This window comes from Ruditapes philippinarum, unplaced genomic scaffold (assembly GCF_026571515.1).
Source record: "Ruditapes philippinarum isolate M1 unplaced genomic scaffold, ASM2657151v2 ctg8690_1_1_1_1, whole genome shotgun sequence".
NCBI lineage: Eukaryota > Metazoa > Mollusca > Bivalvia > Venerida > Veneridae > Ruditapes > Ruditapes philippinarum.
Genome location: NW_026864200.1, coordinates 14675 through 28804, shown reverse-complemented (window position 1 = coordinate 28804; position 14130 = coordinate 14675). Strand labels below are relative to the sequence as shown.

The 14130-nt window shown below is 33.2% G+C and overlaps 1 protein-coding gene across 2 annotated transcripts; it reads right to left on the bottom strand.

The window, feature by feature from the left end:
- Positions 1 to 431: 431 nt before the first annotated feature.
- LOC132724826 (C-type lectin domain family 10 member A-like) lies at positions 432 to 14105 on the bottom strand. Of its 2 annotated transcripts, none has more exons than XM_060709779.1 (5): positions 14005 to 14105; positions 8436 to 8530; positions 7622 to 7712; positions 5162 to 5216; positions 432 to 737 (listed from the first exon to the last, which is right to left on the bottom strand). In XM_060709779.1, the coding sequence occupies exons 1-5, from the start codon at positions 14048 to 14050 to the stop codon at positions 560 to 562; spliced, it is 465 nt and encodes a 154-aa protein (XP_060565762.1). In that variant the 5' UTR covers positions 14051 to 14105; the 3' UTR covers positions 432 to 559. The 2 variants fall into 2 exon arrangements, with proteins under 2 accessions (XP_060565762.1, XP_060565763.1); XM_060709780.1 differs by lacking the exon at positions 14005 to 14105 and adding an exon at positions 8895 to 9019.
- Positions 14106 to 14130: the final 25 nt, after the last annotated feature.

Sequence of the window (14130 nt, the reverse complement as noted above, 5' to 3'; positions counted from 1 at the left end):
ATCTCAGCATCCAAAAAAAAAAAAACACACTATTTTCGTTACTTTTAATCTAGTTTGAGAACACATGTGCTCGCATTCTACTAGCATTTGATCTCAGTTGGACTCTACGCCTGTGTGTCAGTTTAATTGAAACTTTTACAGAAAAGCAAATAGGTATTATATAACTATTTCATTTGATTGTATTCAGACATTCTATATAGTATGAAAATGTTTATCTGGATTCACGTCACGCACACACTACCGCACGCGCATACATACACACACACGCATGCACGCATGCACACACGCACACGCACACGCACACGCACACGCACACACACACACACACACACACACACACACACATAAACAAGACAAAAAAACAAAAAAGAAACAAAACAAACAAATAAACAGAACCACTTGCTTGTGGACCAGCACAGTAATGTCTCATTTATCATTATTTCACTCATTTTGCATGATGTTGCTGAATCTATTTTGGGATAAAGAACATTATGTTTAAAATTCACATGTTAATAAGAAGGCAAAGCACAAAAAAAGTGTGGAATAGTTGCAATGATTGTCACATAACCTTCATTTGCTTCGAAAAGTTACCTTGTTGAAAGTGACGGCCACATGAGTAATCATCCCATTTATAGTCCGGATGATGGGCAGTATAAACCCCACAGTCTTCAGGCTGACCTCCCCCTGGTTCCCCTGGGGACCAGTAGGTGAACTCTGGTTTCTGTGACGTGCCGTACCTGTCAATAAATCTATGACTGCTGGTGACAATTGAATATTAAAAAAAAATAGATAAATACAGAATCCCTTAAGAAAGTCCAACACGGCAAAATTGAAAATGTTGCAGACTCGGTTTGATTGAATATTAACCCATGCGACTAGTGAAGACCATGGTCTGCACTATTGGCCATTCTGCCGTTATAACTTTGATATTTTTTGGTTTTGGTTTTTTGACATGACGGGACTGGAAATATTTTTTTGAGATTATTCACCGTAGGGAACGTGTTACAGTATCGCGTTTTTCGGTTACAAAATAGAATTTTCAAGATGGAGGATTATTTATGGGAAGAGAGGTAGGTGATTTTTATTCAGGTCCATACTACTAGTAGTTAAGTTTCTAAAAGATGTTTTGTGCTTTGCTTGTAAGGAACAGAATCCGGTATCTAGTCATATGATTCTTCAGACCATGATTCACAGCAGATTTATCTCTATATTGTCTCATAAATGTGTAGATTTGACGGTGTAAAAATTTGAATCGAGAGACCAACGCATTTTTCTCCCATTCCGACATTATTAAAGCATGCCTAGATAAAGTAAATCTACAAAACGTTAGTCCTTTGTGTTTAGAAACGTTTATAAAAATAAAGTACCAGTTGAACCTATTTTCTTGTTGGTAAAATGCGTTATAAAAAATAAACAATGTTACAGTATAGAGCGAGGTGAATTTTGCTGGGTTACAGTATAGACCTAGCGACTTTGATCCAATTTTGTTACAGTTTATACCCAGATTTCGGTTACAGTTAAGATACTTGCAAAATTTCAATCAAAGTTCGTGTATCCATTATTTTTATGAAATAACTCATACCTTTCTATTTAATACATTCTTGAAAGGTTGTATTACTTTTTTTCTTCAGCAGAAAAAGTTATAGTTTGCTATTTTTCTTACTTTAAGTTTCAGATTGAGACTTTTTGCAGAATAAGTAAAGTCCTAAGTAAGGACTGTTTTCACGACAACAACAGTAACTTTTATCGAATTGTATTGAGAGAAGAAAGATTCTTGCTTGATTCCATTACACATAATAGAAATGCCTATTAGTACTTAAATAGAGAAAAAAAGAATCCTTAACAGAAGTCCAACACGGAAAACATGAAAATGTTGCATGGTCAGTTTCATTAAACCAGTTCATGGGCGGTAGTGGTAACTGCAAGCTACCGTCCACGCCTCCTAGCACCGGCTTCAGCAGAATTCACATTAAACATGAACTGGTACACTTTAGATTTTTTTTAACTTCTGTGGATGTGTTCATATGGCGGTTATCATGGAACCTTCAATGTAACACATTATTGCCGTTCTATGAAAAGCGGCATATTACCCCCAGGGTAAAAAATTGCGTGTGCCCTAAACGAGAATACAATGAGTGAAACTAAATAAAATGAAATTTTGAGAGGGGATCGGATGTTATGAAGCCTTTTTACCATAGATAAGCTGTCAAAAGACACAATTGACAAGCAGGCAAAACCCTAAGAATGATTAAACAGTATTTGATGAGCAATACTGCAATCTTAAATTTTATTTTAGTTGGAATTTCCATCTACCATAATATATTTTGTAAGAAACATGAAAACTGCTAAACAGGATGTCTGAAATAAAAAAAACCGACTTTTAATGTTATAATGACAAAATAATCGTAACTTCAACAAAGAAGCATTCGAAATGACGCCATGATCATGATTTGATTTGAATGCTTTGGGTTCGAGATGAGAAGGGTCTTTAAACATTGCCTTTTTTTTTTAAATCTATGTTTTGGGTTTTCGTATCCCCGATTGCAACCGAAACCATTTGAACAACTTAATTGGTAGAAAGTCATGGGCATTTCATCACATTTACTCAAGTAGCTACTGAGCGGATGGGATTGCACACACATGTGTACGACAGACGGACGAATAGCCATCGGGTCAATAAGCTCACAGAGATTTAAAATTCTATGTAACATTCATACATTTTACCTAGTATATATAGAAAATATCGAAGTCTAACCGAAATCTGGGAATAAACTGTAACAATATCGGATAAAAATCGCTAGGTCTATGCTGTAACCCTGCACAAATCACCTCGCTCTATACTGTAACACTGTTTATTTTTTAAAACGCATTTTACCAACAAGAAAATAGGTTCAACTGGTCATTTACTTTTATAAACGTTTCTAAACACAACTGACTAACGTTTTGCAGATTTACTTTTTCAAGGCATGCATAAATAATGACAAAATTGGATAAAAATGCGTTGGTCTCTCGATTCAAATTCTCAAACTGTCAAATCTGCATATTTATGAGACAATATAGAGATAAATCTGCGGTGCAGAGTCTGAAAAATTATATGACTAGATACCGGATTCTGTTCCTTACAAGCAAAGCACAAAACATCTTTTAGAAACTAAACTACTTGTAGCATGGACCGGAATAAAAATCACCTACCTGTCCTCCCAACAAAGAAGCCTCCATCTTGAAAATTCTATTTTGTAACCGAAAAACGCGATACTGTAACACGTTCCCTACGGTGTTATTACTCCATTTGATGTAGATCTATACTAATAACTTATGTACAAAATTTCAGATCATTAGCTCGTTCCGTTTTTCCAAAATAATAATTATAAGAGTGACAAATGACCCAAAATTGAAAAGCGTTAAAACGGTTTTCACTCAAATCGGACAGGGAATAACACAAATATACGATTTTCAATGTATTTCCTGTATGTTTCTTAGTTATATTTTATTTATATTTGTGTTTTAATAGCTCGTGTTGATTTATGTGAAACAATCAATTTTTATGTTTTTAGGCTTGTTAACCTCAGTGGAGTTGCTTTAAGGTGGCGGGAGGATGGTTACTTACAGGTCATTTGACTACTTCCATCAAACTTTACCATTGGTAGAGGATGACATCAGGTGTCATTCCGTGTAATTTTTCAGGCACTAACGGCACCTGAGTAGAACCACCGACATTTTGTAATCTATCTGTCTAGCTTTCTGACATGAAAGAATTCCAAAGTAAAATCCCACACCGATGATAAGGTATGTCAATGTTTAGACAGAAATGAAATCATTTAAACGTATCACCACTGATCAGTGACGCTCTGCCTGTAAAGATAGTGACTTTATCTATAGTGATAGCAGTGATAGCAGTGTTGTATTATTTCATAGTTTACATCAAAATAAAGATAATATGCATACATAGTCAACTTTATGCACTTAATGAAGATTGTTTTTAATTATTTTTAATTCATTTTCTAATATCTCTGTAAAGAGAAATATGGCATGAAAAGTAAACAAAAACAAACAAACAAACCTAAAACAACAACAACAATACACATACATAGAAATGTCGGATATTTGAACACTATAATGTGAGTAAAATAAAAACATTATCAATGTAAACTGATGTAACTATTCCGCTCTTTGTAAGGAATAGATTATTCATAAAATAAGGTACACGCAAACATATATAATAAAACATAATTATGTTTTAAGCTTTTAGTATACAATAATTAGAGATATATATTTTTAAATACTTCAAGTGATTTCAGAATATATACCGTTTAAAATATATAATATTCACAACCAAATAAAAAGAGGTAATAAAGCTTAAATTGCTTAAAAATATAACGTCTTGACAATAACAACTTATGGCACACCTGACATGATAAGTATAAACATGTACGTTTCAGTGTAAGGGTGTCAATGAAAGAAATAATGTTTTCAACAAAACTGTAAACAGGTCATTTTTATGGTTTGTGATAAATATATATTTTTGTTGAATTATATTCATAGCACAGAAATAATTGACCTCATTGAGTAACTCGAATTATACAAGTTCATTTTATTCATGCATACACTCATTCAATATTCTCTAAATACATGTGATACATTAAAGGGATATTTAGGCAAAATAATGACAAAAATATTAAAATGATATTATGTTCTCAAATCACACTCAAATGACATTTTTTGAAGTTTCAGCATGAATTTCTGTTTAAATTCTATATATTTTAGGTTTGAGGCGTAAATATATAAATATAGGTTGAACAAAATTTAGACCCGAATATAATAACCAAATAGTTTTAAAACAAGTCACGTGACTTGAACGAACCCTTGAAGTTACAATACTAGATATTGTGGATATTGTATGATTGAAACAAGTCTAAGTCATTCATTTGACATGAACTTTAACGTTTTCAGAGTTCAATTTGAAAACTATTGTGAAATCCTAGCGCTCTAACCTGACCCACGCGGGTCAAGTTAGGAAACCACCATTTTATTCTTTATAGCGAGAAAAGTTTTGTTCCTTTGACTGTCTAATATATTCATTTTGAGGGCATTTACAGAATAATTAATGAAAAAATCAAAACTAAGAAATGAAAATTTTGCCTGTGTCTCCCTAATTAATTACCACTGCCATAATCCCTCTGTATCCATGTCAGATATTCCAACCCAGCTGTAAGAAGCTATTGGAATAAAATTAAAGAACTAAGATTGATTTTTGAGGTGGTTATCCATGTACATCAATTCATTTTTATTAAGAAGAGTCCTCAGTTTTAGTATTATGTTTCTAAAATTTTGTTTCAGACAACACCCATTTATAATATCAGCGTTTGTTTTATTTTTGTTGTATTCAGACACTCAGATATTTTCATAATATACTGCCATTAAATCTGAAAATCATATCCAGTATCAACGTTGTCCCTTTCTCCTAAGTCTTTTACATTTAACAAATATCAAATGATACGAAAAGCACCTCACTGTATCTTAATTAAAATCATTTCGTACCACAGTTTACATTTGATGTATACCAGAATCTGTCCATAGTAATAAATTTGAAGTGATATTACGAGGAAAGAGATTGCTGATTTTCCTACTTACGAGAATACGACAAAGTGGTGACATTGTTGTATTTTCGTGTTTATGTCTGGCGCCCCACGAAGCAAAAGTACGATAAAATGGTGACTTTGTCTGGCGCCATGTAAAGCGAGGGGATGTTGTTTCTCTTAACTGTCAAAACAGGCTACAAAGCAAATAAAATGCAGTTAAATTTAATTATGAAGTGAACACCCATTACTGCGCATGCGTGAATAGAATTGCATCATTATCTACTTGTTATGCTTTGGATGTAATTGTCAGGAGTATTATTTGGTTTTTGTTGCATTGATACAAAGAACACTTGGCTGTAAATGTAATTGATTTGCTATTGATTTCAAAGGATCACGCAACATTCTTGGAAACAGTTTCAAGTCATTCATTTGTAGCTAGCATCTTGTGATTGTAGTATGAACATGTCTTATTCAGTAAAGTATAACAAAATTTCAACCTGTGTTTTTGTAATTTGCATATTTTTATTTAGGTTCCGCAGTGTTGTGTAAAACCCCAGTCACACTAGAGCTTACGATTACTTGCGACTACCGGCGACGTGTAAAACCGACGATCATCGGTGATTGTCTGCAACCAAGCCCTCTTTGATCAGATAAATTTACTTCTTCGATTATCGTACGATCAGAGGTCACTGGTGATCGTGAACTGGTCTTCACTGGTCGTAAGCTCTAATGTGACTAGGGCTTTACGATACTCGCAAAAGTAAATTGTGCAAAAATGGTTTTGGTCGCAGACAATCGCTGATGATCGTCAGTTTTACAAGTCGCCGGTGGTCGCAAGTAATCGTAAGCTCTAGTGTGACTGGGGTTTTATGTGACTGGGGCTTAAGCGGCCTACAAGCATAACACATTGGTCGTGAGAAAATGAGACAAGTATTCATAAACACTTGGGGTCTAGATCTGCCGCGCCAATAGCATTAAAATCCAAATAGAATGTAAGTTTGTCTATCCCAGCACATATACTTATCATATATGTCAAAAAATCTTAATACAATGTATAAGTTTTTTTGAAAAAAAAATCATATTTCATCATTACTTGTATAATAATACACAAGATACAAATGTGTCCCGGAAAAAAATTCCGCACACCTTCGATCAAAATCACCTTGTATTTCATTCCATTTACAATATTTTCACATAATCCTTTTGTCTATCGACATATTGCATATAATTTTCCACGATTATGGTCAGTTTAAAACTTAGTATTTCATAAAAACAACACAACAGACGAAATTAACATCAAAACTATTGCCGTTTTACCCCATTTACAAAATATTTCGACAAATCCAAACGTGACTCCAAGCTTTGTCGAATTCAAATGCGCCGCGCTTTGAATATGGGAACCAGTCTGGCTATAGTCGGAGACATTTGGTAATATGTTGGTTTCCATACACAAAGTAATTCAAGCTTATATTCATCATTGCTGTTTAACTATTAAAGTAAAGAAATGATATTTGAATCGAAAAATATGTCATTAAGAACAAAACCTTACATTTATTGTTTAATGCTCACAGTCTACGATACATGGTTAGTGAAAATGAGTATTAATCTATTTATATAACACTTAACCCAGTGAATATGATTTTATGACTACTGTTAGTACCAATGAGGTTGTAGCTATGTTTAGATCATATAATGAAGCGTTTTGAGCAGCAAAAATTTCCTTTATTCACCGTCCTCACTGTCTATGATCAGTCGCATCAATCTATCAACATATTTGTCTATTTATTTGCTTATTTATGTATCTACTTTATTCATTAATTTTCTATACCGCCCTGCAGCTGTAACAAATCATCGTCGGTAACCCAAGGGTACTCGGGACGTTATTTTAATGTAGTCCAGTGGAATCAGTGTCCGTGTGTTGCGACGATGGTGATACATATACATTTGAATGTATGAAAGAATAGAAATTTCTCAATAAATTCTTATCTGCGGATTTAATCAGAGTGATATGATTAATAAATAACATTTTTACCAATCCTTACCCCCAGTTTTCTGTAGGATATCAACGATAAAAAGGTTTCCCTCTGCAGTGTTCACGTGGATAAGATGCCCGTTGTGCTGCCTGCAATAATGCTGCAAAAAAGCTTGAATAATAATAATAATAATAATAATCAATATTATGATATATAATACTGTTCTTACATGATTCGGCAGTAAATTGAAAAAGGCAAAAGAAAACATATCATATGAAAAAATGAATACAGTTGCAATACATGACTGAATAACAATAATTTTAAACGATTTTTACTAGTTCCAAGCACGATATTTGCCTTTTTTTAAAATCTAAATTGTCTCTAAATATGTGACCAGCCCGAGTTCCGCTCATTTAATATATTTTGAATATCAATCTCAGTTCTGGCTAATGAGGTAATTTGCTTGCATATCTAGCCTACAGTTCGCTCTGCATTCAATGCTAGTGCGATAGATGCTTTTTGAAATTAATAATATACTCGTTTCGATCTTAGGAATGGCTCAGAGCTCAATTTTATCTAGGTCTTCGCTAGTTAAGTGAATTTGAATATAGATTTCAGAGCTGATTGTGACTTTGATGCTCAATAAATATTCGCTATACAAATTCAAAGCAAGCTCAAAATAATTAAAATATGACGATCTCAGTACTACATGGAAGTCAAAAGCTTGAATGAAATATATTATGCGCAATTTCAGATCTGAAAGATAACTGACCTCCAAGAGCTAATACATTTTTTAATTTGTATTTTGTTAGATTTTGAACTATTGTCAAACATGTATGTGCTAATTTATTTGAAGAGTAGAGTATCAAATCGTTAAGATTACCTCAGCTTTGATAAAAGATAAATGCTGTCCGTAACCGATTAGGTAGCAAGAATCATTGAAACGTGTCCAGCCATTCTGGCATAAGCACGTGCAGACTTATGAAAAAGAAAGTGACAGAAATATGCATTAAAGTTATTTCAAGAAAATATTATAGCATATATATCATAACATTGAAATTCAGAAAATTACGTCAGTGTTATCATGTAAAATTGACAAAATGTGATTAGTAGGATAAGTTACTGATTCATTTGATTCAGATTACAATCACCACCAAACTTATATGTGGGTTGCTTTTTAAATTTGTCTTTTGACGTTATATCTGTGATATACAGGCTTCATAACCTCAGATCCCCTTTCAAAATTCCGTTTACTTTAGTTCCGCCCATCGTTTTCTCGTTTAAGGCACAGGCATTTTTTTACTTGAGGACCATATGCCGCTTTTCATGGAATGGCACTTACGTTTCACATTGAAGTTTCCATGATAACCGCCATATGAACACATCTGCAGATGTTTCAAAATTCAAAATTGGAACAGTTATGTTGAATGTTGAATTCTGCTAAAGTCGGTGCTAGGGGGCGTGGACGGTAACTTGCTTTTTCCATTACCCTCCATGACCAGGCTCAATCAAAGCTAGCCTGCCACATTTTCATTTTTTGTCTTGTTGGGCTTTCTTTGGGGATTCTTTATTTCACACTGTTTTAACTATTTTACAACGAAGGTAGATTCAGTTAATATTATTTACTACATTTGATTCTCAATTATTTAACTATTTATATCAACTATTTGCTGAGTATACTAATATTTATTACTAATAGTCATCCTTGCGCAAGATATCTTGATAAAAATGTATACATTTTGCTGTATTTACATGCACATTAAAATTGATATATCCCTCAAAACAGACAAGACGAGAAACCTTTGTTGTCTTTTGTAGTTTTTTGGTATATAATCAGTTCAATAAAAACAAACGCTTTTCTTAAGCTTTCGACGTTTAGTCTTCTTCAGAAAAAATTGACGTTTATAAAATGACAAATGACGCAACGTCCGTTTAACTATACGCTAAACAGAACGTGACGTTAACGCGGGAATAAAAACTTTGTCCAATAAATACAGAATCTTTCATGAATATAAATACAGCAATATACAATAAATTACACATATAATATGGATCTGCACATGTGATACAAAAATTCTCATAATTAATAATAATAAAAAACCTTGATATGAGAAAAAACATACTACATGTATATGTATACCGGCTCAATAATGACAAAGTTATATATTGTACAAAACTTTTGCATTCATACCATTAGGAGATAATGTGTTAAGCTTATGAATCCAGTATGATTCTTGTAATAAGCGTTCCATATCATCGGTGACAATCTCTATAGGCATAAATTTAAAATCCTTAATACAATGATTGGTTTTATTAAAGTGTGTAGCGACATTGGTCGAAAATAACGGATCGGAAAAATTGTTGATATCAAACCTATGGCTATTCATGCGTTTAGACACTTGTTGCTTCGTTTGACCAACATATTGCTCTTTACATTAATCACAAGTGACAAGATATATAACATTTTTCGTAGAACAATCAGTATTGTTATTTACATGATAATTCTTACCAGGAATATTAGTACTACTAAATATATTGCTTTCAATAATGGAGCTGCAATGTGTACATCTACTTCTATTACATTTGGATGAACTTTTCGCATTTTTGTTATTGAACCTAATATTAGAATTAACGAGAATGTCTTTTAGATTTTTAGGTCTTTTAAATGCAACCAAAGGTTTACTTTCATGAAGCTTTTGCACAGAACATTTACTTGAAAGTTTAAGTAAATCCCAATACTTTTTAATTATATTACTAATATTAGGTAAAGTTGGGTTATACTCAACAACAAAGGGAATAACACTGCCATCACTTGTTTTGTTGTTAGTACACAGGGCCTCATCCTGTGTTAGACATGAAACCTTACTTAGTGCGTTATCAATAACATTGATAGGATAATTTCTTGCTTTGAAGTATGTACGTAAATTCTGTAAAGAAACGTTGAAAACATTATCGTCAGAAATGATACGGCGATAACGTTTTCCTTGACTGTACGGAATACCATTTTTACAAGACACTGGGTGACAGGAAGAGTATTCTAAATACTGATGATTGTCTGTCTCTTTAACATGTATATCAGTGTGAATAATATTGTTTTCGTCTAATGAAACGTTTACATCTAAAAATGATACGAGAGATTTAGAAACGTTCGCTGTAAATTTTATAGATGGATGAAAGTTATTCAAACTATCAATGAAAGCATTCAAATCATCAAGGGAATAACTCCATATACAAAATATATCATCAAGAAAACGGAACCATAAACTAGGTTTTAAAGAACGTTGGCTTAAAAAGTCATTTTCAAATTTACCCATAAAAAGCGAAGCGTAAGAGGGTGCCATAGAACTTCCCATTGCTGTTCCCATTTTTTGTATATTATGATCACCGTTGAACTGAAAGTTATTATTTTCTAGGACTAAGGAAAGAAGTTTACATATTTCATTACATGAAAGGTTTTTTGGGGGGATTTCTCTCTAAAAAATGTCTGCAAGATTCTACTCCGTCTGTATGGGGAATGTTTGTATATAGAGATGTAACATCTAACGTAACAAGGTAATGTTCTCCCGACCCAAGAGAGGTGGTTTTTAGTTTGGCAATAAATCAGAAGTGTCCCGGATATACGAAGGTAGATTATGTGTTAATGGCTTTAAAATGGAATCTAGGTACTTAGAAATATTTTCTGTTCTTGATTTACAACCGGAAACGATCGGGCGTCCAGGATAACCTAAAGGGTACAATTCACTATATTGCTTATGAATTTTAGGAAGGATATAAAAGCCGGGAGTACGTACATCTACCGGAAAAATGTCAAATTCATCTAAAATATTCACGTTAACCTTACCTAATTCATCAATACATTCTAAAATATTGCTATGAATTGAAGATGACGGATCATGATCGAGTTTAGTATAATACTGGGGATTATTAAGTTGTCTATTCACCTCTGCAATATAATCTTCTTTGTTCATTATCACTATAGTACTTGATTTGTCAGCCTTTTTTACCTCTATACTTTCATCGCTGGATAAACTCTTCAATGATTCGAGTTCCGGTTTTGAAATATTCGTATAATTCCTCCGTTTTGGTTCAGCCTTAAGGATCTCTTGATTCACAGCTTCTATGTAAAAATCCAAATACGTATCTCTCCCGGCAGGTGGCGTGAAAGTAGATTGTTTCTTATTGAAAAAAGGTTCTTGTTTATATTCATTTTCAGTAGATTCATTATTCTCACTTTCGAAAAACTCTTTAAGTCTAAGCCGTCTAGTAAATTTGAACGAATTTTCAGCTAACTTAATTTTGTCATGACTTCGCGATTTAGGACAAAATGATAAGCCTTTACTTAATAGTAAATAATCAGTTTCTGTAAGTTTTCTCGATGATATGTTTAATACTGTTTCTTTACCTTTCGAAATTTGTTGTTTCCTTCTCTTCTGTTTTTTCCATTTGTTTCTGTTCGTTGCTCGGATAAATCGTCTGTTCTTTTTACCAAATCTTGCACTATTTTCATTAGATTTTGTACAGTTTGTTGGAGATCTTCGCTGCATACCCCCTGTTTTGTGGCCTCTGCATATGTTTTTCTTGTGCCTGGGGGGCTTGAAGTTTTTTGAATTTTCTACATTTAAAACCTTAGAGTTTCTGCTTTCTGGGTTTTCAACTTGGTCTTTTTGTCTTTCATTCTGGTGCGTAGGAATATCTATCTTATTGTTTACTATGTTCGTCTTCTGATAAGTGTCGGTGTTCGAGGAATAACTTTTCGTTTTTTTATTTCCGTTTCGTTTCACTTTAGTGTTTGGTGCCCTCGCCTTAGCAGTAGACCTTTTCATCATAGATTGGCGCTCTGTTATCGTAGAGCCACTTAAGGGATCTTCATTAGGTTGCATACCGCTGGCCGTTGAATAAAAAATATTGGTGTCTTTCCGATCCATTAAACCTTTTAATTTTTACTGTGTTTAACTGCTAAAATATCTTTTTTCTGTTCAGTAGTTACGGAAATGGTCCTTTCTATTTCAAAAAGATCTTCCTCAGAAATCGCTGTTTTCACAATTTGTCGTTTCTCCTCAATTTCCTTACCATACTTTTTAACTTGTCGTCTCTGCTCATCTTTTATACGCTCCATAATTTCTATAGATACCTTATTCAATAGGCGATCAATTGAAGCTTGAAATTCTCCAGAATCATTTCCGATGTGAACTTTCAATTTAAGTTTTAAACCTTTTGGTATGACATCATTAGCTACACAACTTTCCAAAAATCTTGCGTGAAGCCCGCATTTCATTTGTTTTTCGGCTAAACGTTCCAATTTAAATTGCGGATCCATAACGTGGATACATTTGTTTTCTTGTTCAAAAGTAATAATATATAATCAGTTCAATAAAAACAAACGCTTTTCTTAAGCTTTCGACGTTTAGTCTTCTTCAGAAAAAATTGACGTTTATAAAATGACAAATGACGCAACGTCCGTTTAACTATACGCTTTTTTTTTTTGTAGTTTTTTGGTCGCATTTTTGTCCTTTAAGTTATCGAAAATTTAAAAGTTTACCAGATCATCGATTATAACTTCAACTATAGTTGCGATCCCCTGTGTAGATGTATAAGAAAAATAAATCGTTATTTTTTGCTTGGGTTAACCGGCGACACTGACACATTACTGCTCATACCGAGAAGAACACTATAATAAGAATGTCTTAAATGAGTTGGTTCAAGCGATTTAGTTAAACTTGGAAACAATGTGATCCCTCGGAAGCATTAATCACAACAAAATTAGACAAGAAATGCAGATTAAGTCTGTACATGAGGGATAATGAACATATGCAACATCCCTCACGCCGCCCCTAGTACCGGATTGAGCAGTACTCAATTCTTAACACTGAATAGAGAGGTATCAATGACCCCGAAGGACCAGAAAATATAACAACACTGGAGTGAAGTACGCGGCAACTTTTTACAGCAGTTGCACGGCACTCGACACCTGCTGTTGTGAAGTATAAAAAATCTGGAAACAAAGTGATACAAGTTTACTTTTTTAAGACATATATGGACTGAGACGAGAAGTTTAATAATTGAATTGACCGGATTAAAAACTTTGTATTTTGCTAAAATGTTATCAGACAATGCATGTATCAGACATTGCAGGTTTCGTTTTGAAAGTCAATGTTCTGTGAGAATTGCATAAACAATTCAACTCGACACTGTTAATTCATTTGTATTTAACGACATTCTTTTTGAAAAGGATAGCAAAATTTACCAATATATCATTGGATTCATTATATGACCTCTCCAAGCAAGTTTTTAGTGTCGATGTTTCAAAGTTATCTTACAAAAGTGTTGATACTGTCCGTAAATTAAGGAGTATGTATAAACTTAAAAAAATCTTTATTAATATACTGTGTATTTATTTTCAAATCGGAATCAATAATGGTGTTGTTACCAAAAAATTAAACAGCATGATTTACCTGTTATAAAAGTTCCTATTCCGAATAAAATAGTTAAAGAGAACATGCTTGAATGACAGATTATTCTCTTCTCGTGTATGAAGAATATTAACTTATTTGACTGAAATAGGGTCAGTAAGATAAAAA